The following is a 26,174-nucleotide window of genomic DNA, read 5'->3' as shown; positions in this document are numbered from 1 at the left end:
TTGGACCCCGGGGTCGGTAGATTGCTAGACTCGATAGCAGCTTTTCCCCTAACTGGAAGTGTAGTCATGTGTAAATTCCTTTCTTTCTCTGACACTTAATTCACTTGCAAAAGGTAGGGATTCACCTAGGTGATCTTTAAGGAGCTAGTCCCTTCCTTTTCTAAAATCTAAGATTAAGAAGAATTTATTTAGTTTTTCCCATATACCTGATATTGTGATGTAATTCTTTTTATGGAAAAGTAAGTAAGAAAACATTTAGTAGAAGACAATGTGTAAAGTACAAGAGATTCTGTGGTATAAATGTGCCTGTATATTTGCCATCGTAACCTGAATTGCCACTCATTTCCCTTTCACCTTAGAATGAAGTTTTACATAATTTTTGGAAGCGCTACCTTCAGAAGAGCAAGCAGGCTTATTGTAAAAATCCAGTTTATACCAGTAAAAGGAAAGCTCCGGTAAGGCACAAGTCTGAAAAGTGAGACTAAAAGACATTTCTATTGAGAGCAGAGGTGAAGATGAGATTCAGCCTCACCTGGGTTTATGATGCTTGTCAGAGGACCTTCAGTGAAGAGATTTCTATTATAGTCCAGGAAGACAGGGTCACTGATCCTGACATTGGAATTAATTTTGACTTCTTATTTGACTAGTTGAAATGTAAAGAAATTTGTGGTTAAGTTTCTAAATGGAAGCTTAAGGAATTTCTGTCATTGTACTATTAAAAAATTTTTTTGCATATGTTACTCCTTTAGTTTGTAATACCTACTTACTTTACCTGGCATCTCAGATTCATCTCAGTTATCATCTCTTCTCAGAAGCCTTTATGTAAAGAAAAATAAGTCTGGGTGCCTTACCACCCTCCCCCAACATCCACCAGAGCAGCTGTATTTTTAGCAGTTTGCTTTTAACTGCTTTGTAAATATGCCGTGGAACAGTTTATTTGGGGTAGCAGAGGATTCCACTGCTAGGAAAGGCAAATTTGATAAACTTTGATGTGTGGTATTTATTTTCCAGGCCTGAGAAGAGATTCTGAATCTATTTGACACACATTTGTTAAGAGCTTAGAAACTTGGCTCAGTGTTTCACTGTTCGGTTGGGGTCTCATAGGTTCCACATGCAGAGTTTTAGTGACCCAGGACTGAGAAACCCAGCTCTGAGTGAAAGGAATAGGTCTAAGAATGAGAAGTTTAGACTAGTCAAGTTGTGCAAGATACAATGATAAAAGGGGGAATAACCTAAGGAATTAGTTTGGAAAATGTCCTTTTTAAATATGAGATAATGAATTTAAGTAAACTTGAGAAATAACATGAATTTAAATAAACTCGAGAAATAACTTGAATTTAGTGGAAAATACAACTCTTTTTTTTTATTATTGAGGTCATATTAGTTTATAACATTGTGTAATTTCAGGTGTGCATTATTATATATCAGTTTCTGTATAGACTGCATCATGCTCACCGCCAATAATCTAGTTTTTGTCCGTCACCATACATATGTGGCTCTTTATCCTTTCACCCATCTCCCTACTCCCTTCCCTTCTGGTAACCACTAATCTGTTCTTTTTATGCATTTGTTTATTATCTTCCACATATGAGTGAAATCATATGGTGTTTGTCTTTCTCTATCTGGCTTATATGGCTTAACATAATACCCTCAAGGTCCATCCACGTTGTTGCATATGGGATGATTTTGTCTTTTTTATGGCTGAGTAGTATTCCATTGTGTGTGTGTGTGTGTGTGTGTGTGTGTGTGTGTGTGTGTATGTATATATATGTGTGTGTGTATGTATTCCACATCTTTATCCATTCATCAGTTGATGGGCACTTGGTTGCTTCCACATCTTGGCTATTGTGAATAATGCTGCAGTGAACATAGGGGTGCATAAATCTCTTTGTATTGGTGATTTCATGTTCTTTGGATAAATACCCAGTAGTGGGATGGCTGGATCATATGGTAGTTCTATTTTTAAGTTTTTGAGAAATCTCCATACTGTTTTCCATAGTGGTTGCACCAGTTTGCATTCCCACCAGCAGTGTATGAGGGTTCCCTTTTCTCCATATCCTGTCCAACATTTGTTGTTTTTTGTCTTGGTAGTTATAGCCGTTCTCACAGGTGTAAGGTGATAGCTCGTTGCAGTTTTCATTTGTATTTCCCTAATAATTAGTGATGTTGAACATTTTTTCATGTGTCTTTTGGCCATCTGTATATCTTTGGAAAAATGTCTGTTCATATCCTCTGTCCAGTTTTTGATCAGGTTATTTGTTTTTTTGTTGTTGAGTTTTATGAGTTCTTTATATATTTTGGAAATTAACTCCTTGTTGGCCATATGATTTGCAAATATTTTCTCCCAGTTGGTGGGTTGTCTTTTTGCTTTGATGGTTTCCTTTGCCTTGCAGAAGGTTTTTAGTCCGATGTAGTCCCATTTGTTTATTTTTTCTTTTGTTTCTCTTGCCAGTAGACATGGTATTCGAAAAGATGCTGCTAAGACTGATATTGAAGTGTGTGCTGCCTATATTTTCTTCTAGGAGTTTTATGGTTTCAGGTCTTACGTTCAAGTATTTAATCACTTTTGAGTTAATTTTTGTGTATGGTGTAAGATAATGCAGACAACATTTTATAACCGTAGAATTATGAAACATCCTATTTTGATTCAGGGGGCAGGTACCTCTCAAGAAAAGCAAAAGATGCTGTATAGTTCTAAGGTGACACTTTGAAAAAGAAGAGAAAGAATTATCCAAAATATTAAGAGCTTAATGTTTAAAATTACATAGCTAAGGTATTTGTTGGTTATGTTTATGCACTGGGGCTTTGCCTAACAGAAATTTAAAATCGGAACCTGAGATTCTCTCTGAATTTTAATATTTTTAGGTTAACTTCAGATAATAAAAGAGGCTTTGTTGACTTGAGTAAACACCTGTTTAAAGTAAGGTAGGCATTACACTAAAATCTTCTTGGTGAATAAATAAACAATAAGCAAAATTTTAAGCTGGTATATAAATTGGTAATATAATTTGTATCAAAAGAGTACAGCTGAACTCTTTTGAAAGGTGAAAGAAACAATTATTTTAAATTGGAAGCTTAGTCTTCTCTCATATTCAGTAAATTTTTTGTGTGCTTTGGGTAGAACTGTTCCAGGAATAGTAAGAGGCCTGCATCTGAATCCTGGCTCCACTGCTTTTGACTTGTGTAATCTTGGGTGAAATAAATTACTTAAAACTTCCAGGAGAAGCAAGCAGACAAGCAAGTATGTAGATCTGGGTAAGAAGGATAGAAAATGAGAAGGCAGCGAAGGGTGCTGTTTGATATGGAGTGGCCAGGGAAGACCTCTGAGGAGCAGCCTTAAGGAAGAGAGAAAGTAAGCCATGAGGATATCTGGGGGAAGACATGCAGACTGTCAGGCCTCACCCAGACCTACTGAAACAGATTACACATTTTGACAGAGCTCCTAGGTGCTTCCTGGGCACACTGAAGTTGGAGAAGCACACCTCTAGAGGAGAAATGGCTGGGAGCAGGTGGTAGGAATGGAAATACGTGGTAGGATTCTAGATAAACTTTAGAGAGAGCCTGCAGAATTTCCTGATGGATTGGCCATGGGGTGTGAGAGAAAGAGCGGAATCAAGGATGGCTCTTAAGGTTTTTGCCCTGAGCAGCTAGAAGAAAGGAGTTGCCACTAGCTGAAATAACAGGTGGGGCAGGAAGATCGATAGGTCAGTTTTGGACATGTTAAGTTTGAGACAACTGTTAGATATCCAAGAGGAAATCTCAGATACTCAGATATACAAGTCTTCAGTTCAGGAGTGAGGTGCAGCCTAGAGATATAAATTTGGAAGCTGTCAGCTTACACTATAATCGTGAAATCTAAAATGGCATTATCTGTAAGATGCACTGTTATTTTAAATACTCCCAAGAAAGAAAATAATGCTGCAAATTAAATTATGACATGCCACTATTTGTAAGATATATCCTGATTTCAGGGATGTTAAAATTTGAGGAGCGGGGTGCCGGCCCTGTGGCCGAGTGGTTAAAGTTCCATGTGCTCCACTCAGTGACCTGGGTTCACGAGTTTGGATCCTGGGCATGGACCTACTCCACTCATCAGCCATGCCTTGGTGGCATCCCACATACAAAATAAAGGAAGATTGGCACAGATGTTCGCTCAGGGCTAATCTTCCTCAAGCAAAAAAGAAAAAAAGAACAGAGAAGGATTGGCAGTGGATTTTAGCTCAGGGCAAATCTTCCTTACCAAAAAAAAATTGAGGGAGGGGGGAGTGCATTTCAGAATTGAATACTGGTAGATAGTATTTAAAACCACAAGACCAGATGACATCACCCAGGAGTGAAGAGAGAGAAGGACCAAGAACTAAGCTGTGAGTCACTCTAGAGTTAAGATGTCTGGGATAAAAGAGGAACCAGCCAAGAAGTATGAGGAGCAACTCGTGAAGTAGGAGAAAGCCAAGAAAGTAAGGGGGTCATTCTGGAAATGAGGGAACAGAAAGTTTTAAGAAGAGGGAAATGATCAACTGTGAGAAATTCTGCTGCCTAGCCAGGAAGGAAGAGGGCTAAAAATTGAGGGCAGCAGTGGGATCAAAAGTTTGGGGGCCAGCCCGGTGGTGCAGCGGTTAAGTGTGCACCGTCCGCTTCTCGGCGGCCCAGGGTTCGCCAGTTTGGATCCCGGGTGCGGACATGGCACCACTTGGCAATCCATGCTGTGGTAGGCGTCCCACGTACAAAGTAGAGGAAGATGGGTGTGATGTTAGCTCAGGGCCAGTCTTCCTCAGCAAAAAGAGGAGGATTGGCAGCAGATGTTAGCTCAGGGCTAGTCTTCCTCCAAAAAAAAAAATTTGATTGGAGGAGCTGACCCCGTGGTGCAGTGGTTAAGTTCGAGCACTCTGCTGCGGCGGCCCAGGGTCGCCTGTTCAGATTCTGGGTGCGGACATGGCACCGCTCCTCAGGCCATGGTGAGGCGGCATGCCACATGCCACAACTAGAAGGACCCACAACTAAAAAAAAAATACACAACTATGTACTGAGGGGCTTTGGGGAGAAAGAGGAAAAATAAAATCTTTAAAAAAAAAATGTTTGATTGGAGTGGGATATAAGATAGAGAGGAGAGAATCCGAGACAGTAAGTCTGGACAAATCTTTCAAGGCATTTTGCTGCAAAGAAGTACAAAGAAATTGCGTTGTAGCTGTTGTCAAGGGCAGTTTTTTTTAAGTGGGATAAATGATAGCATATTTGTGTAGTGCTAGGAATGATCCAGGATAGAGAAGAAATTCTCACTGGAGAGAGGCAGTAGAAGTGAATGACAGTCTGAGTAGAGAGAGGGGTAGGATCAAGTACACAAGGGAGAAACTGGCTTTAGCTGGGAGCTGGCATAGGCCACCAGAAGAACCAGCAGAGTTGGAGAGAAGGAGGAAAAAGGATAGTTCAGGCAGGAGAGATGGAATTAGCGAAGACACAAAGCAAAAATTCCCCAGGTAGGCTTGGTAAGGAGAAGACAGCAGCGTGCGTGGAGTCATTATCGACACTTGATGCTTTTATAGGTGTAGATACTAGAGCTACAGGGAGGAGGCCTGAGGCACCTGCTGGTAGCTGGTTTCCTCACTCACCCTTGTCTGTGGCCCTTCTCTGAGAAGCATTGCCAGGAGCGGCCGGGGGCACCTTGCAGAAGTCGAGGTCTTTCAGTCTTAAGGACGTGGCAGATGGTCGCAGTTCTCTAGAGTGGTTTCTTTGTGGTGTTTGCAATGGTCAGGAATGTTTTAAGTTCATGGACATTAATTGCACTTCTTTCACTTCTTTTTTGTTCAATTCTTTATTTCCCTGATCCCGTTTCATCTTTCCTAGTTTACTCCCTCATTTTTGTGGAGCATCTTTTCTTACATTGCTTAGGATATTAATGTTATTTCCCCTCTGATTTGATTGTTTTGGCCTCTGTTTTTCATATTAGATGCTTTCTTCAAATGTTTAATGAGCCTAAGATGGCTAGTCCTGTTTAAGAATGGAGACTAAAAAGTTGATTGAAACTTTATTGCATTTTAAATTCCTATGCAATAATTTTATTTATGTTATTTTGCAAATAGGTATTAGAAGATAATCCAAGTCATTCAGACTGGGATAGTGAACCTGAGCTGCTAAGTGACTTTAGCTGTCCTTCTTTTGTTGAAAGTGGAGCAGAGTCTCAGCCTGATGTCCACACTCAAAAACCTTTCCCCATCATCAAAGCATCACAATCAGGTAAAAATGAGACTCAAACTACCTAGAATTTTAAAGCTGGTAATACATCTTAAAAATAATTTGGTCCAGGGGGCTGGCCCGTGGCCGAGTGGTTAAGTTTGCGTGCTCCGCTGCAGGCGGCCCAGTGTTTTGTTGGTTCGAATCCCGGGCGCGGACATGGCACTGCTCATCAGACCACGCTGAGGCAGCGTCCCACATGCCACAACTAGAAGGACCCACAACGAAGAATACACAACTATGTACTGGGGGGCTTGGGGGAGAAAAAGGAAAAAAATAAAATCTTTAAAAAAAAAATAAATAAATAAATAAAATAATAATTTGGTCCAGTCTCTTCATATTCCAAGGAAAGGAACTTGGCCTAGCAAGAAGAATGACTTGCTGAATCATATGGCTGGGAGAAAGGCAAATCAAATGAAATCTTAGTGTAATTTCTGAAAAGGTGCCTTGTCTCCACACGAGTATTTTTGTGTGATTTTTTTAAAGGAAGCTAAATGGTAAGTGCATCCAGAAAGAAAAGGAGGCTGGTTCAATAAAGATCTTATGTATGTGTGGGCCCAGGATTTTCAAAGAAAAGTTGCAGCAGAGAAATGATAGAACTAAGCCGTATGGTAAGGCAGATGAGAGTCAAAGATATACCGAATTTCTAAGCACAGACTAAAGCAGGCTGCATGAAACTTACCATATTGTGTGTGTGTGTGTGTCTGCATCTTATTTGCTGATTTAATCCCGTAGTTTAAAATAAATACGGAGTGTCTCTAAGGTTAAAGTTATAGACCCTCTCCTCAAAGCACTTATTCATGATTTTAGTTGTTTCCACACTACATTTTTTTTTTTTAAAAAAAAACAGTGGAAAACAGACCTGAAAGAACAGACCAGGGTTTTGTTATAGATTACTAGACTCTTAATGTGTGCTGATAAGAGTTTTCTGAGAGAGAGCTTCCAACCCCTCTGGTGTTAGGGATTGTTGAAATCTGGGTTAAGTGTGGTTATGTAAAACTTTCAACAAAACGTTTCCTGTATGGGCTGCTTCTTTGCAAGCCCCTTGCCCTCCAAAGATTAAAAATTATTTTTATCAGCATATCCGCATTTCTTGCTGTCTGCACAGTGACACAGATATCAGGTAAGTTATTTTAATGTCCAAAGAAGTAAAGCAGTTAGAACCATAATCGGGCAGCAATGAATCTCTGGAGTTTTCTTCCCCATGCTTTCAGGCAAGGCTGGACTCAAACAGCCCCAGAGGACTGTGACTCTGAGACCATCCAGACCTTTTAAAACGCCATGATTGTTTACCTGCGTTAAGGGTTTTGTTTGTGTGTGTGTTTTAGTAAATGATGATCCTCAGAGCTTTCTTTTAGTTTATACATTAAAAGTAACCATTAAGGGGGCTGGCCCCGCGGCCAAGTGGTTAAGTTTGTGCACTCCGCTTCGGCGGCCCAGGGTTTCGCTGGTTCAAATCCTGGGTGTAGACATGGCACCGCTCATTAGGTCATGCTGAGGTGGCGTCCCACATGCCACAACTAGAAGGACCCACGACTAAGAAAATATACAACTATGTACTGGGAGGCTTTGGGGAAAAAAAAGGAAAAATAAAATGTTAAAAAAAAAGTAACTATTGGGGCTGGCCCCGTGGCCGAGTGGTTAAGTTCGCGCGCTCCGCTGCAGGCGGCCCAGTGTTTCATTGGTTCGGATCCTGGGCGCGGACATGGCACTGCTCATCGGACCACGCTGAGGCGGCGTCCCACATGCCACAACTAGAAGGACCCACAATGAAATATACAACTATGTACCGGGGGGCTTTGGGGAGAAAAAGGAGAAAAATAAAATCTTTAAAAAAAAAAAAAAGAAGTAACTATTAATACAACTCTTATTACAAAAGTAAAAAATGCAGCTATTCAGAAAGAAAATAAAATTCCCAGTTATTCCCAATACCACCTAGAAATAACCATTATTGCTGTAGTAGATCATTCTAGAAAGTTTTCTATTCTTATAGAGAGAGAAAAAGGGAGTTTTGTTTTTGCAAAAATGTGAACTATTTCTTCATTCTTTGAATTTTTGAATCAAAATTCTACATGCATGTAATTCAAATAGATTATAAGGCTTGTTATAAAAAACTGTCTCCTCTAAATGTCCTGTTCCCAAGAAGCATTCACTTTTCACTCTTTCGCAACCTCCGTGTCTCTGTCATGTGCTTCCAGTGCTGCATCTTGATTTCCGGTTTTGCACATTAGCTCTTCAGTCCTGCTGTGGAAGGTGAAGTCTTCTTACTGCCCCTCCTCCCCACGTAGTCACCAGCACACAACTGTGCATTTCCCGTTCTCTATCTTCCCAATATAATTATAATTTTTTACTAGATCGATATTTAATGCTTAAATTGTTATAAATGTTATTCAGAACTGAGCCACGTAGCTTAATCTGATCACTCTTGTTGTGTATCCTTTGGTTTTCTCAGTGTTGATAATTGCCCTGTTATTTAATCTCCTATTTATTACTAACCTATAATTTATTACTATTGGGTCTCCACACTTCCTTCCACTTCTGAAAATCTCTCAATTCCTTAGATGTTCTATCAATTTCACCTTCCAGAAGAAGTCTTTCTGGAGCTCCTGACCTGCTGTGATCTAGAATGATTTGTCTCTAGACCTGGATCCCAGCTGTCTTTGTGATCTCTACCACTGTCCTGACGAGTCTTTCACTTCTGTTTTGTTAAATTCTTTATTTCCCTGATCCCGTTTCATCTTTCCTAGTTTACTCCCTCATTTTTGTGGAGCATCTTTTCTTACATTGCTAAGGATATTAATGTTATTTCCCCCCGATTTGATTGTTTTGGCCTCTGTTTTTATGTTAGAGGCTTTCTTCAAATGTTTAATGAGCCTAAGATGGCTAGTCCTGGTTAGGAATGGAGACTAAAAAGTTGATTGAAAGCTGTGTACTCGTGGTGCGTCTTGTCAGCTCCGTTCTGCACAAGAGGGTGACGCAGCTGGGTTATTTTCTTAGTGAACCTCCAGTATTATTGTCTTTAAATCTTTTCCCCCTGAGCTGATCAGATTTTCCAGAGAAATCTCTGTGAGTCTTCTATTTGGAGGGTGTAATCCTGTCTGTTCTAGAAACTGGGTGGGAAGAAGAAGGGCCAAGGGCAGTGGGGGATTGTCTGAATACTCATATGTAAACTTTCACTTAATCCTCCTCTTTTCAGTAAGCTGCCCCTCCTGTCAAATGTGATTGACACACGCCCTATGCTAGAGACTGTTTTACTCTTTCCAGATGAGAAACTTGCAATTTTCTACCGGGGTTGGGAGGGGCAGTCATCTGGCTGCGTGGAGTTGGCTAAGAACCTGAGTGTCTTAACTGCTTCTTAATCAGACTTTCAAGCAGTCCTCCTGGCGTTAACTCTACCTTTACCCAATTTCCAGGGGTACCTGTTTAACCAATTCCTGAGCCTTCTTTAGGGGTCCCTAGGGGAAAATTAGATTGGTTTTTGGCTTTTCTTACTGCTGGCTTTGAATCTAGCTTTCTTGGGACTGCTAAGGTAGTGATCACTTATTCATATGCTTTCTGGCTTTTAAAATTTTATTGCTGTTTTTCCTTTTCCATGTTATTTGTTCTTGAGTTTATAACTTTTAAAAATTCCTTTATAACTGTTGTAGTGGGACAGAGCAGAGGCTAATATATGTTTTCAACCTGCCCTCTTACTGGAAGTTCCTACATGTTGTCTTATATATATATTTTTTAGCATAATATTTTATGGAAATCCATGTCCTTATATATACATATATTTTTTTTTTAAAGATTGGCACTTGAGCTAACAACTGTTGCCAATCTTCTTTTTTTTTCTGCTTTTTCTCCCCAAATCCCCCCAGTACGTAGTTGTATATTTTAGTTGTGGATCCCTCTAGTTGTGGCATGTGGGACACTGCCTCAGCGTGGCCTGACGAGTGGTGCCATGTCCGCGCCCAGGATCCGAACCAACGAAACTCTGGGCCATCGAAGCAGAGCCCACGAACTTAACCACTCAGACACGGGGCCAGCCCCCATATAGTCTTTTAAAACAGTAGCCATCAAACTTTAGCATCTGTCACAATCACCTTATTAGGGCTTATTAGAACACAGATTGGTGGGCTCAATAATTTGCATCTCTAATAAGTTCTCAGGTGATGCTAACACAGCTGGTCCATGGACTATACTTCGAGAACCACTGATCTACAGCATTGTGTAAATTGTTATGTAGAATTCCATTGCATGGAGTTATTTAATTAAGTTTCTATTCCTGTCACTTAGGTTGTTTTAACATTTTTTCATATTATAAGCATTGCTGCCACAACATGCCTTGACTCTGAATCTTTGCATATTTTTAAAACCATTTCACTAGCATGAAATCTTAGAAGTAGAACTGCTAGACCATTTGTCACCAAATATTTATGGATTTCGACTCCTTGCCAGCACCTGTTCTGGGCACTGAGGACGCAGTGGTGAACAAGGCTGTCTGCCTTCAAGGTGCTTAGATTGTAGTGGGAGGAGCTAGACAATAAATGCACACATAAAACGGTAAAGGTCAGTTACTGATAAATGCTATGAAGAAAAGATTTGCAGGATTTGGAAAAAGGGATTTTGAGGCATAATTTGGGGAGTTTTTGTCCAAGAAAGCTTGGAGTCTCTCAGGGTCATTCCTAGTCCTGCTTTCTATTTACCCTCATTTCTGGCTTTAAACACCAGCTGTGTCCTGATGACTCTAAAATTCCCATCTCCAGCCTAGCCTCTCCTCTGAACTATAAATTTTTGTATTCAACTGCCTACTCAATATTTCCATTTGTGTATTTAATAAGATCTTACACTTAATATATGCAATTCTGATATCTTGATTTATCTTGTCCAACCTACTCTATGTCATCTTCCTTGACTCAGTAAATGGCATTTTCATTCTTGTTGCTCCGGCCAAAAACCTTAGAATCATACTTCTCTTTTTCTCTCATACTTCACGTCCAATCTATCAGCAGATCCTTTGACTCTGCCTTCAGAATATGTCCAGAACCCAGCCACTTCTCCCTGCAGTGCTGCCACTCCAGTCCCGGTGCCTGTTATCGCTCTCCTGGAATGGTGGTCTTCTGTGTCCACTGTTACCCTCCTAGAACTCCATTCGTCACTGCAGCCAAAGAGACCTTTTTAGAAACATAAATGAGATCCTGTTGCTCCTCTGTTTAAAACTCTCCAGAAACTTCTTATCACACTTAGAATAAAATCCAATGTACAATCAGGAGCTACAAAGCCCTACATAATATGGTTTCTTATTCTCTCTCCTGTGTCATCTCCTACCATTTTCCCTTCACCCAGGATGCTCTCACCACACTGGCTTTCTTACTGTCCTTCAAGTTCACTCTTGCTGAGGCACTTGCTGTTCTTTCTGAGATCCTCTGGACTTACTCTCTGAATTCATTCTGGTCTCTGCTCAGATATCACCTTCCCAAAGAGGCTTCTCTGACCACCCATATCAAATAGCACATGTCTCTCCCCTTCCCATCACTTTGCCCTACATTGCGATTTTTCTATGCAGCAACTACCACACTGTCCATCAGTTGTAATTTTGTGTATTGGCTGTCCCCCATTACTGGAATATAAGTTCTGAGAGAGATGACACACTGTTCACTGTCCATTCCCCAGACCTAGAACAGTGGCATAAAGAATGAGATGAATACCTGCTGAATGAGTGAGAAGAAGATAATGCCCTGTAGAGGATGTCTGGAGGGTGGGGGTGGGAGGAGGCACTGCCCTGGTTAGTGTTCTGGAGAGCCTCTCAGAGAAGGAGACATGTGAGTTGAGGCCTGGGTCAAAGGGGTTACACATGTTTTGGTTTGCTTTGTAATTGTTTATCCTTTTATTTATTTGAAAAATTTTTCTTATTTACTATTAAAAAAATTCAAGCAGGTTAAATCTCTCTTTAGAATCCCAGCCTATCTCACTTTCACAAAGAACCAGCAACTACCTTTTTGGCCGATTTCCTCTAAACCGTCCTTGCTCTTTATTGCCAAATTGCTCTTTGTAAAGATTATATCAATTTTAACCTGATTTGAAGATATTTAAAATGCCTCTGGATTTTTTGTTGTTTTTCTTTTTTTGTCCAAAGTAGTTACTTGCACTTTAAAAAATCTCCGTTTATCCCCTAAGAAACGGCATCCATCTGTTCTGGATCGGTTGATGGAGTGGAGTATTCACTACGAAAGGAGAAAGGAATCGTGAAGATGACTGTACCCAGAACATTGGCTTTCTGCTGTCTGGCATTGCTTTGGCAGAGAGAGACAATTACTCTTTCAGATCTTTTGAGGTGAGCTGGGCCTCTTGTGTGATGATGCTTTTGCTGATTATCTCTGTGAACTAGGGGACAACCTTTGGATATTTTGCATTTTGCAAGGAGGCTTAAATTGAGGAAGGGACTGAAAAGATTGGGTAGCCTGAGTTCTAATTGTGAAATTTAATCCTCCCTGGACTAGTAATTTATCTTCTTGGTTTCCTTATTTATAGAGGGGAAATAATTGTATTTACCTGACACAGGGTGTTGGAAAGTTAATTATCTAATGTGAGTAAAATGCTTTGAAGATGAAAAATGACAGTTAATACCTGAGTAGTAGTAGTAAGTATTTTTCATTTCTAAGAGCAGATGAACAGATGATTTTTACATTGTCAGATGGTGGTTAATAGTTACACAAAAGCATATAGTGGTGTTAAGAAGTAAAATACAGGTTGTCTGTGTTTATAAGGAAAAATTGAAAACAAAATTGTTGGAAGAAGCTGTTATGCAGATAGTCAGCATATACATTTTCAAGATAATCTATAGAGTTTTATAGTTAATGAGTAAATTATGGCATTGTGTGTAAGAATTTCTCGTTTAATAGGAGATGGGCCAAAATCATTAATGTGTTAATTTTTCCCTTGCTTTATGTGTGTGCTAAATAATAACATTTGGATTTAATCAGTGTGTAGAGTGGTTTTCTAAGAGCACAGATTTATAACCAGACTCCTGGGTTTGAATCCTGGCTCTGCCGCTTGTATGTTATGTGACCTTGAGTTAGTTAATTTCTCCTCTGTTTCCTCATTGGTAAAATGGAGCTAATAACTACTTTCAATAATTAGTACTACATGAAAAGCACTTAGAACAGTGCCTGGCACATAATAAAAACTGAATGCTAGTTATTAGTGTTTTTTTCTTCATCATCATCATCATCATCATCATCATCATTATTATTGGCACTAGGCCCTTTGACTAAATAAAATGCCTCCAGTGACTGATGATAGTGCCTTTGAATTTGGCCACATCAACCGAATAACAAGGCTTTTCTCAGATGATTAACTCTACATGCAGATAGTCCATGATTCAATGAATTTTACTGTGAAGTTGAAAACCTCACCTTGCTCTGTCTGCCCTCCTTGGGTGATCTCATCTTCTCCCGAGGCTTTAATTACTATCTATATGATGATGACTCCCAAATTTATATCTCCAGCCCAGACTTGTCTACTGAGGGCCAGACCCATATCTTTATATATACAACTGCCTGCTGGATACTACTTGGATGTCTTTATGGTGTCTCAAAATTAGCATGACTAAAAGAGGTTCATCTTTCTCCTCGTCCAGCTCCTTCTCCAGTGTTTTCTCTCTTCGTAAATACCATGTACTCTGTTGCATCCTCTCCAGAAACCTAAGAATCATCCTTGACTCTCTTCTCTCTACATATACAGTTAGTCTTTCTGTCCTATCAATTATACTTCCAAAATAACGCTTGAAACCCTTTTTCTTCCCATTCCTTCTGTCTCTATCTTGGGTTGCTTAACAGCCTCCCAGGTGAGCCCTATGCCTGCAGTCTTCTCCATTCCTATTCACTTGCCTCCTGATAACCAGAGGGATTATATAGAAACAGCCATCTAATCATGTCATTAGAGCTGGAGAAAGGGGCTAGCCATCCTACCCAGGGCGGTCTGTAAGGGATAACAAAACTCTCCTAGAAATCTAGCAAGATGGAGAAAATAATATTTACCCAGAATTCTTCTCAGGGAGAGTATTATGTGTGGTCGAAAGGATGGGGCTAATATCCTGCACCTTTATCTGTCCGTCTTTCCTCCCCTCCCTCCAGGGAGAATTCTAAAGTCCCTCAAGGAGATTGGATCAAGTTTGCTGGAGGGCTTTTATTTTGCTTTGTGGGACATACAAATTTGGGAACCCTGCTTACTTGCTTGGAGCAATAGGAGAAGAGACTGCCACCACTGATTCTCTTTCTCTGCTTTTCTTGGAGAAAGAGTTCTAAGTCACAGCTTCTCCGAGTGTGGCCCCCTGACCAAGCAGCATCAGCATCACCTGGGAACTTGTTAGAAATGCAAATGTTTGGACCCATTCTAACCTCCTGAATCAGAAACTCTGGGGGAAGGGCCTGGTATCTCTGTTTTAATAAGCCCTCCAGGGGATTCTTATGGATGCTAAAGTTTGAGAACTACTGCCAGATTTTGAAAAAATATTTAAAGAACATTGATTTGAAGGGAATACATTATTAGCCTGGCCACAATACCCATATATCTTATACTGATCCTGCATGTCACTCCCCTGGTTAAATCTTTTAGCAGCATCCATAGTCCTTAGGATAAATTTGTAATCCTTAAAGTAGCTTTAGAGGACCCTGCCTTCCTACCAATAACAACAATAATGAATAAAAGTAGCCAACATATATTCATTCCACAAATATTTATTGAATATCAGTTATATACAGGTGTGGTTCTAGAGCCTAGACTCTTGAGATACAATTGTGAACCATATAGATCAAGTCCCTGCTCTCATGAGGTTCTAGACTAGAGGAGGAAACGGGGAAGCAAATAAATAAATAGATAAATAATAGTCAGTGAAGTGCTCTGCTGAAGACTGAAATAGGATGATGTGATAGAGAATGACTAGATGGCTACTCTAGATTGGTTATTAGGGAAGGCCGCACTGAGAAGGTGGAATTTAAGCTGCACTTTGAGTGAAAATGGAGCCAGCAGGTGAATATCAGAAATACTGGCATTCCAGGTAGAGGAAGGTGGCTAGTGCCCAGCTCTACAGCAGCAGCAAGCTCTGTGTGACCAAGGAGCAGAGGAGGCTACTGTGATGGGAGTGAGAGAGTCTGAAGAAGTGGGAGGACGACGGCAGGGAGAGATTAAGTAGGGGCCAGACACAGTTCTTTCTAAGCCACATTAGGAGTTTGGATTTTTTTAAAATTGAGATATAGGGGCCGGCCAGGTGGCGCAGTGGTTAAGTGCTCACATTCCGCTTTGGCAGCCCAGAGTTTGCCGGTTTGGATCCTGGGTGCAGACATGGCAACACTTGGCATGCCATGCTGTGATAGGCGTCCCACATATAAAATAGAAGAAGATGGGCACAGATGTTAGCTCAGGGCCAGCCTTCCTCAGCAAAAAAAGAGGAGGATTGGCAGCAGTTAGCTCAGGGCTAATCTTCCTCAAAAAAAAAAAATTGAGATATAATTCATATACAGTAAAATTCACCCTTTTAAAATGTGCAGTTCACTGGTTTTTAGTATAGCCACAAGGTTGTGCACCCATCACCTCTATCTATTTCCAGGGCATATTCACCACTCCGAAAGGAAACCCGTACTCCAGGAGTTTGGCATTTAAGTGTGATAGTAAGCCCCTGGAAAATTTTAGCATGCGAGACATGATCTGATCATCAGGCTGCCAGGAGGAAAATGGATTCTAGGTAGGCAAGGGTAGAAGCCGGGAGACCAAGTGGCCTCTGCTGTACTTTAGGCAAGAGATAGTGGCTTGGATTACAGTGGAACAGAACAAGGTAAATGGGATCAGGATGCATTTTGCAGGTAGACACAACTCTAATGCAGTGCTTCTTAAATTATCTGTGATGAAGAGCCAATTTGTCACATTTCCAATCTGTCCCAGATTAAAACTGTTGAAAAGCACGATAAAATTATAGAGAGAGTGTTTCCAGGGACACAGCTAGAGTAGTGGTCTGTTGGTCAGGATGAGCATATGGGATGCTTTTAGTCTGTGGCAATGCCTCTGTCAGTTTCCTGGATGGATCCAGAGACTTAACAAGAGAAATGGACTGTTTTTGTTGTTGTTTTGTTTTGTTTTGAGGAAGATTAGCCCTCAGCTAACTACTGCCAGTCCTCGTCTTTTCTTGCCGAGGAAGCCTGGCCCTGAGCTAACATCCATGCCCGTCTTCCTCTACTTTATATGTGGGACGCCTACCACGGCTTGCCAAGAGGGGCCATGCCCGCACCTGGGATCTGAACCAGCGAACCCCAGGCCGCCGAGAAGCGGAATGTGAGCACTTCACCTCTGCGTCACCGGGCCGGCCCCGAGAAATGAACTGTTGAGAACCGTGATTCAGTAGCTATCTTTTCGAAAAGTGTATATTTTTCTAAAAGGAAATTCAAATTTAAAAAGGAAAAAAAACCTTTGGAAAGAGGTTAAGAGCAGCTCTATTTATTAATGGTGAAAATTGTCAAAGCCCCAGATGCTTGAGCTGTGCTCTGTGCAGGCGTCTCTGCTCCCCTGGGCAGGTTTCTCCCTCCCTCTCTGCTCCTACGGTGCGTGCCTCTATGGGAGCACCACAGCACTGTCTGTGCTGCCTCTTGCGCAGGCTGGCTGGCTGACCTGCTGGGGTCATGGTGGGAGCTCTTCCTGTCTTAATCATCTCTGAACTCCTGACACCTCACACAATGCTAGCATATATATATATTATCGCATGGGAATAATGACTAAATAAATCGTGACTATGTTAACATCATGGAATAGTAGATAGTTATAAAAGTGATGAGCATGCAATATATCCTGTATGTAAAATAATAAATAAACCAAAAATGTAGTTCCAAAATAATATGAATACTGATTACTATGCTCAAGTACTTTCATAGAAATTAATGAAAACCTAGGTGGGAGTGGTTTTCTCTATAGGGCTGCTTTAAAGAACTCTGTTTTATCTTTAAGCGTCATAAAACACCATTTTTACGTAAAATTCTTTAATTCTAAACTTTCACTAGACTAAGAAGTTAAGAAATCACATTTTTAATTTGAAATTAAAGTTGAATACATTTTCTTCTTTAACTGCTAGAAAGCTGAAAGCCAGATGTCAGCCCAGCTCTAGCAACACAAAGACTGCAAGGCAAAACATGTTGATACTAACTTATTTCTGTCTTAGCTTATTTTCTTGAACAGTTTTCTTATTTTAAAAATCTAACATATAGATATGCATATATATGGCACAGGTTGCAGCACCCTCATTCCTCATCCTATATTCTTCCCTACTTTATTTTTCTCCTTACCATTTTTTCCTACCTAACGTACTATAGATTTCATTCGTTTTGTTTGTCAACTTTCTCTTTTCGCTGGAATGTAAACTCCTTGGGCACAAAAATATTTTCCTGTTTTGTTCACTGCTGTTTCCCCACATCCTAGAATAGTGCTGAGTATATAGTACTCAGTAAATTTCTATTGAATTAATGGATGAATTGTAAATAAATATGTGTGTATATTTATTTATAAATATGTGCTGTTTTCTTCAAACAATAATTTACTCAAAATATTTGATCAGCTATTCTGTACTGGACATTGGGATGGAGTAGTGAGCAAGTTGGCAAGTTCCCTTCCCTTAGCTGTTCTTGCAGCAACAAGCATCTGCTGCGTACTAGTATAGGTATTAGGACAGCCGGTAGTCAAGGGAGGTGTCCTAACAAGGAAAACAGGGGTCGAGGAGGGTCTCCCCGGAGAAGTGATCTAAAGGGAGTGGGAGCTCATCCTGTGAGGAGAGCGAGGGATAGGAGTGCCCTGTCTGCAAGCCTGTGACGAGCTGACAGGTAAGACAGCACTGCTTAGAAGTACTTCGTCTTAGTCAGAAACTTAAGTGATCGTTACATAGTTGACTAAATGTCTTCTCCACCCATGGGTACAAAGAATAATAGATATTTTCAGATTTATCATTGTAAAAAATATGTGGGGGATAGAATATGCTCAACTGATTCTTACCTTGTCTTTGAAATATAACATTTTCCATTCTTTCGTTTGCTGTGCTAAATCAGTACATATCTCTTATTGAAACTTTTTCTTTTTAAAAATATAGATTTGTTGAAGAGGACCATATTCCTTACATAAATGCTTTTCAGCATTTTCCAGAAGAGATGAAATTATATGGACGTGACAAAGGAATCTTTGCTATAGAGGTAAATTATTTTCTTTTTTACTTTGTAGTCACAAATAAGACACGAGAGTAATATGGTGGTTTATATTCCTTGCCTGGCTTATTATTTGGTGTTGGAGTTTTTAAAATGTCATCTAGTTTTTGTTCTGTCCAAATATGGAACATAAGTCATAATTTATTGAAGAGTAGAATTATTATTTCTTATTAGTATAGTGTTGAGACTAAACGTTAGAAGTTTTACATAGAGACCTTTAGGTAATTTCAAATTTTCTAAAAAATATTTTTTGTTGTTATTTGCACACTGTGTTGCTTTGGAGAAAAGAAAAGAAAGTTAATACCTTGTTTCAAGAGGCACTATTTTAAGTCCTTTGCTTGTGTTGGTCTTTTTCCAGATGTGTTCAGATGTCTCCAGTGCAAGGCTTCTGTCCTTTGGTGATGTGTCTTTCTCACTATTTCTAGCACTCAAAGCTTATCTTCCCTTTGTTCTTCATCATCAGGTTGTCAGTATGCTAAATATTAATATTAAATATTGTCCTCTGCCCATTTACGGAATTATTTTCATGGACCTTTCTAACCTTTATGACCTTCATAATGTTTGTGGTTTAATTCAAACACGTTTGTGATCCTCACTAGATCCTGCATTAAAGTATGGTTCACTGTCATCCCAGTTTTGCATGTGAGCAAACATCTCAGAAAGGTGGAATGATGTGCTAACTCCTGCAGTTGGTCTCAGCCTCACGACTATAGTACTTTAGGCCTTTTGCTCATTGTCTCATCTTTTGCTGTTTGTCTGCTCCTCTTCCCTCCTCAATTACCCTAGTTCTTCAAAACACTTGAATAGGTGCTATGAAAATATAATAAGAGTTTATTACACCATAGTTCCATAAAGTACCGATTTTTACACATTGAGCCAGAGGGAAATGGATGATTGAACATACAGATAAATAAGCTTGCAACATAGCGTGACATTTTACATCTGAGGTTATTAAATATTAGCAGCATTTTGCATTGAATTAGAATATTGGTCACTGTGAATGATTTGTAGAGACCATTAGATTTTGAAGCCAGAAGTGGCTCTGCTCTCAGAACGACTTATGTGGGAGCAGTCCCTATAATTTGGAGAGCAGAAAGCAAGCTTGGAGGTGGGTTCCCAGTACTGCTTCCTCACACTCACCATTATTTCATGCCCAGGAGAGATGAGGCGAGTTCCCAATGTGTTTGCCCTTGCAGTGTTGCACATCCATGGGCCGCACAAGGAAGGAGAGTATAGCTGCAGCTCCCTCTTGACCTGGAAAAAACAAAAGAGAAATGATAATAGTGCTGGTGCTTATTGTGTACTGGGCCCTGTTTTAAATACTTTATAAATTCATTTTTTATTCATACTAACCCTATGAAGTATGTATTATTAGTATTATTACTCCTATTGTACAAATGAGGAAACTGAAGCACAGAGAGATTAGGTAACTTACCTGGTCCTGTCACTCTGAACTCAGTCCAGCATAGCCAAGGCAGCCTTAGTTTAGAGCGGAACAAAAGAGCCAGACCATACCAAGCAGTGAGGCCTGGTGAGGGAGAGGGCAGAGAGCAGCGGGGGCAGGAAGTGGGAGTAGTTTATTGAGGCAAAAAAGGCACTCCAGACAAGTTACCCAAACCAAGATGTGGCTCTGTGGCAGAGATGGCAACCAGAACCAGAAGGCAGGGGATGGAAGATTCAACTGGAGGGTGGTCCAGGCAAGTAGTGACAGTGGGGTAGCAAGTACATGTGTCCTGGCATGAGGCACAGGCGGGCTAGCCAGAGTGGTCTTCATGAATGCTGGACCTTTCTGAAAAGGCAGGTTAGTCTATTTCTCAGCTTGGGCAGGGTTGCATTTGTTTAAAGGACTAAGGACATAGAGGACACATCCTCCTTTTCCAGAGGGCACTCAAGACCCCAGCCAATTTGTCAGAGATGTGGTGGCTTAATTGAACTTGGGTAAAATCAGGGAAGTAAATACTGAAGTTTAAGATGTCCCTACCATCTCAGGGGCTGTGTTCACATCTAGGAAAAGAATTACACAAGTTCTTAGTTTCAGAACTAGCCTGGACTCAGGGTTGATTGGTTTTTCATCATTTTTAATGGCATCCTGTGCTCAGTGAGACAAGTCTGGACTTCCTGGGCATGCCTTGGACAATACTGATGCTACCCTGAAACTGTCACAAAGGAGTTTTAAAAAAATAATTGATTCGAAAATCCGTATAATTTATTAATTAGTAATTTTAGATTTAGCAACTACAAAATTGTTTATGGCTAGTCATGTGAGCCTTGTTTAAATGTTCTACTGAAAGGAAAATACATTTGGTTCAATAAGTCTAGATGAGTGTCTTTATATTTGTTCAGTTTTTTTAGAGGGACCAATGGAACTGAGTTATTTTACCAGCTTAGTCTTAGCTAATAAAACTTCTCTTCCTCTCGCCTTCCCTTCTTTCCTCGCCTCTTCCCCTCCCCTCCTTTCCCCTCTCTCCTCTCTCTCCTCTCAATCCCTAGTATATTCTGTATCTTACCTCCTAACTGACAGGTTTAACCTGATTTCTCAGAGTCATTCACCATTCACATTATATTGATAATGTTTATACTTGGTTGAGGTTTTTATACTTTTTCCTGGTGCCTAAAATTATTACTTAGTTGTCTTTAACTCTAACCAAATTCTAAGTTTCTCAGGAATAGACACCAGAATCTTTTATATAGAATTATGGAATATTAAAGCTGGAGGGAAATTTAGAGATCACTTAGTCCACTTTCCTGATTTTTCCAATAGGGAAACAGGCCTAAGAAGAAATTTGACTTGGGAATAAATACATCTCTATTTTGTTAGAGTTCTAATGAGAATTATTTGAGATAATGAATATTGCAGATATTCAGATGGTAATAGGCTCCCTTCCTGGTCCCAGGATGGAAAAGCTTTTGTTCTAAGGTGGGGATTAAGAGGGTCATCAAGCTGCTTGGAGAAAAAAATGTATCGTTTTTAGAAAATAAAGTTTTCATTTTAAATGTCTGTTAAAAAAAAACTACAAAAACCTTTGAATGTGTCCATTCCTAAGTTTTCTCAAAGTAGTTTCCAGGAGGTCCATGGATATGACTCTTGCTTTTCATTATAGTGTTTTATACTTTTGGTTACCATAAATTCAGCTTCTTGCAAAGGATTTTGCTTCCTGGGCTGCGTTTATGTGCTTGAGATTGGTATCTAACCAGTAATTTCCTTTTGAATTAAGAAATTAGGCTTCTCTTTATATATACTCACATAGAGACTCAAATTTCACTCTATAAAAATAATTATTTTTTAAAATTTACTCTCCATATCCTTTCAAACAGTAATAGAATAGATCTCATTATTGCCACATGTTTAAATGACTGCAAGAGTGACATATAATGCACAGAGTCAAGAGACTGTTACTGTAATAGCCAATGTGGCTCACATTCCCAGAAGCCTAGCTTAAGCCTTTAGTTAAGATTTGCACTGCCTGCCTTTGAGCAGTGTGGTAAGAAGTGTCTGCAACTATTATAGCCACTCTTATTGCTGGTGGTGTTTCAGGGTTTCAGCCTGAAATATTATGTTATTTCTGCCTCTCCCAAGTATTCGCAATTTGAGACTTAAGTTTTGTAAATTAAAAGGTGAAGTGAGTTATTTTATGTTTTATTTTTGCTTGTTTTATTTTTGCTCTAAAACCATTCAAATACTAATTTTTACTCATCCTATCAATTACTGTGATTGCAACTTTTTCTTTGACATTCTATCAGTTTTTGCTTCAAGTATTTGGGAGCGCTGGTACTAGGTACATAACCTTTAGGATATTTTGTTTTCTTGATGAGTTGACTCCTTTATCATTTTGTAGTGCCCTTTTTTCACCCTGGTAATATTTCTTGTTTTGACATCTACCTTGTTTGATATTAACATAACCACTCCAACTTATTTTTAAATTAATGTTTGCAGAATATGTGTTTTTCCGGTCTTTTCTTATCTGTGTCTTTATACTTAGAGTCGTTATATTTAGACAGTATGTAAAGTCTTGATTTTTTTAATCCAGTCTAATGACCTCTGTCTTTTAATTAGACTGTTTAGACCATTTACGTTTGATGTAATTATAAATACAGTTGGGTTTAAATCTACCACCTTACTATTATTTGTCCCATCTAGTCTTTATTCCTTTTTTCCTCTTTTCTTGCCTTCTTTTGAGTTAAGAATTCTTTATGATTCCATTTTATCTCCTATTGATTCATTAATTATACCTCTATTTTTTTAAGTGGTTGCCCTAGAGTTTACAGTATTCATCTTTAACTTATCAAAGTCTACCTCAAATAATAATATACCAGTACATGTCTAGTGTAAGACCATTAGAACAATATATTTCCACTTCCCTCCTCTTACCTGTTATAAATCACACAACATGATGGGATTATTTTTGCCTTAAAAAGCTGTTTGTTGGGGCTGGCCCAGTGGTGTAGCGATTAAGTTTGTGCACTCTGCTTCAGAAGCCCAAGGGTAACTGGTTCACATCCCAGGTGCAGACCTATGCACTGCTTGTCAAGCCATTCTGTGGCAGGTGTCCCACATATAAAATAGAGGAAGATGGACACAGATGTTAGCTCAGGGTCAATCTTCCTCAGCAAAAAGAGGAGGATTATGGGGCCAGCCCTGTGGCTGAGGGGTTAAGTTCACATGTTCCACTTTGGCGGCCCAGGGTTTCGCTGGTTCGGATCCTGGGTGTGGACATGGCGCCGCTCAGATCTTGGGTGTGGACATGGCGCTGCTCATCAGGCCATGCTGAGGCAGCATCCTACATAGCAGAACCAGAAGGACCTACAACTAGAATATACAACTATTTACTGGGGGCCTTTGGGGAAAAGAAGAAAAGAAAAAAATAAAAGAAGATTGGCAACAGATTAACATCTCAGGTACCAGTCTTTAAAAAAAAGAAAAAGAGGAGAATTGTCTGCGGATGTTAGCTCAGGGCTAATCTTCCTCCAAAGAAAAAGTCATTTGTCTTTTGTATTGTTTATTTCCTTTTTTTTTTCCCCAAAGATTGGCACCTGAGCTGACATCTGTTGCCTATCTCCTTTTTTTCTTCTTCTTCTCCCCACCAAAGCCCCCCCAGTGCACAGTGGTATGTTCTAGTTGTAGGTCCTTCTGGCTGTGCTGTGTGGGACGCCGCCTCAGCATGGTTGATGAGCGGGGTGCCATGTCCACGCCCAGGATCCGAACCGGCAAAACTCTGGGCCGCCGAAGTGGAGCGTGGGAACTTAACCACTTGGCCATGAAACTGGCCCCCAAACCTACGTATTTTATTCTTTTTGATGCAGTTGTAAAAAAGCTTGTTTTCTTAATTTCTCTTTGATAGTTCATTGTTGATGTATAGAAATGCAACTGATTTTCATATGTTGATTTTGTATCTTCCAACTTTATTGAATTAATTTATTAGTTCTAAGTTTTTGGGGGAGTCTGTAGAGTTTTCTATATCTAATACCATGCAAATAGAGACGGTTTTACTGATTCCTTTTTATTTCTTGCTCCTGCCTAATTGTTCTGGCTAGGACTTCCAGTACTGTATGGACTAAAAGTGGTGAAAGTAGGCATCCTTGTCTTATTCTTGATCTTAGAGGAAAAGCTTTTAGCTTTTCACCCTTGAGTATGATGTTAGCCGTGGGCTTGTCATATATAGACTTGCCTGATTTCTGATGAGAAGTCAGTCTGCTGTCATTTTTATCTTTGTTTTTCTCTATGTAATGTATCTTTTTTTCCCTCTAGCTGCTTTTTAAGTTTTGTCTTTTTATCACTGTTTTTCATTAATTGGATTGTGATGTGCCTTGGCATGGTTTTCTTTATGTTTTCCTGCTTGGGATTCATTGACCTTAGATCTGTGGGTATATAGTTTTCATAAATTTGGAAATTTTGCATCCACTGTTTCTTCAAATATTTTTTTCTGTCCTTTCTTGATTTTTTTCTGGAACACTAATTACATGTTAGACCACTTAATATTGTCCCACAGTTCACTGACTTTTTTTTCTGTCTTTTTTCCTCAGTGTGTTTTGTTTTAGATAATTTCTATGATCGTGTCTTCACATTCACTGATCTTTACTTCCTAAGTCTGTAATCAGCTGTTAAACCCATCCAGGATACATTTCTTTTCTAGAAGTTCCATTTTAGTCTTATTTTTTTCCATTTCCCTCATTATGTTTCCTTTTATATCCTTGAGTATATTGACAATATTTGTAATAAATGGTTTAAGGTTCTACTAATTCCATTGTCTTTGTTATTTCTGGAACTGTTTCTATTGATTGGTTTATCTCCTGATTATGTGTCATATTTTCCTGCTTCTTTGCATGCCTGGTAATTTTTGATTAGATGCAGACATTGTAAATTTTGTGTTGTTGGATGCTAGATTTTTGTTCTGGTGTAGAATTAGGTAACTTGGAGATCAGTTTGATCCTTTAGAAGCTTGTTTTTAAGCTTTTTTATGCCTGGTCCAGCGTCCTTATTCTGGGGCTAACTCAGTCCCACCACTAAGGCCTGTCTTGTCTCTTCAGAAGACTGTACCCAATGCCCGCATTATTGTGAAGTCTCTCCACTCTGGCTGGGACCTTGTGTGAGCTCTGGGAATTATTTGGACTCATTGGAAAAATCTAGTGATTTTTTTTTCCCCCTGGCCTCAGGTTTTTCTCACACATGCACAGACTGGTACTCAGCCAAAGATTTGAAAGGACACCTTCATAGATCTCTGGAGTTCTCTCTCTGTGCAGCTTTACCCTCGGTGGTACTCTGCCCACGAATTATAGCCACCTCAGCTTCCAGGAACTCCACCTCTGTCTCCTCAGCTCGGCAAGACCGCCAGGCTTGGTTTCACTCCCCACTCCCTGCATTGCAGCTTGGAAACTGCCTCCAGGCAGTAAACTGAAGCCATTTGTTTTTCTTCTCTCAGGGATAATAGTCCTGTGCTTCCTGTTGTCCAGTGCCCAAAATGGTTACTTCATATATTTTTTCAAGTTCTCTGATTGGTTACGGTGGGAAGTCAGTTCCTATAGTAGTTAATTCTTCATGGGCAGAAATGGGATGTTATGAATACTAATTTTTAGACATTTAGAGGTAGAGTCAATATTTAGATGCTTTTTAGGTGTTACCTAAACAATTCTTTCTCAAGTGCCTAAAAGTATCTCATTTCTCATTCATTCTGGATTTAAAAAAAAAATTATAATCTCTCTTCATGAATATTCTCTCTAGTCTGATCTTTGCTTAAGAATTTTCCCCCAACTGGACCGTGTTATTTGGAGGGTCATGGTTATAGGCTTTTGTTTGTTTACACAAAATACTTGCCCTAGTAATAATCTCTTTTGTTGACTATTTTTAAGTTAATCTTGAGTAGGAGGACAGGGGTAAAATTGGGGAACAATTTCTTATAGAGATTTTGGTAGAAAATATAAGCGTAAAAAATAATACGAAATTATTTCTTGGTGACCAATAACCATTGCACTTTGCCTTTTTCACTTATATCTTGGAGAGCTTTTTTCAAAAATAATCTTTTTATTTTGGAATAATTTTAGATTTACAGAAAAGTTGCAAAAATAAAAATAGTACAAAGAACACGCATATATCCTATACCCAGATTCAACTATTGTTAACATTTTATCCCATTTTTTTAATCATTTGTGCTATTTTCTCTGTCTATCTATCTATGCAATTCTATTTCTGAATCATTGAGGGTAAGTTACATCTATCATGTCCCATTACCCCTAAAT

The 26,174-nt window shown here is 39.5% G+C and overlaps 1 protein-coding gene across 1 annotated transcript in view; it reads left to right on the top strand.

Annotated features, from left to right (window-relative positions):
• The window catches only part of TAF1B (TATA-box binding protein associated factor, RNA polymerase I subunit B), a 70,439-nt gene that overhangs the window by 9,026 nt on the left and 35,239 nt on the right, over positions 1-26,174 (top strand). Inside the window, exons 5-8 of the mRNA XM_046662590.1 lie at positions 360-455; positions 6,078-6,231; positions 12,388-12,544; positions 18,332-18,431. Coding sequence (XP_046518546.1) covers positions 360-455; positions 6,078-6,231; positions 12,388-12,544; positions 18,332-18,431 — 507 coding nt within the window. The remainder of the gene's footprint in view (positions 1-359; positions 456-6,077; positions 6,232-12,387; positions 12,545-18,331; positions 18,432-26,174) is intronic.

Source organism: Equus quagga, chromosome 5 (genome assembly GCF_021613505.1).
Source record: "Equus quagga isolate Etosha38 chromosome 5, UCLA_HA_Equagga_1.0, whole genome shotgun sequence".
Taxonomy (NCBI): domain Eukaryota; kingdom Metazoa; phylum Chordata; class Mammalia; order Perissodactyla; family Equidae; genus Equus; species Equus quagga.
This window is presented reverse-complemented; position numbering and strand designations above follow the sequence as displayed.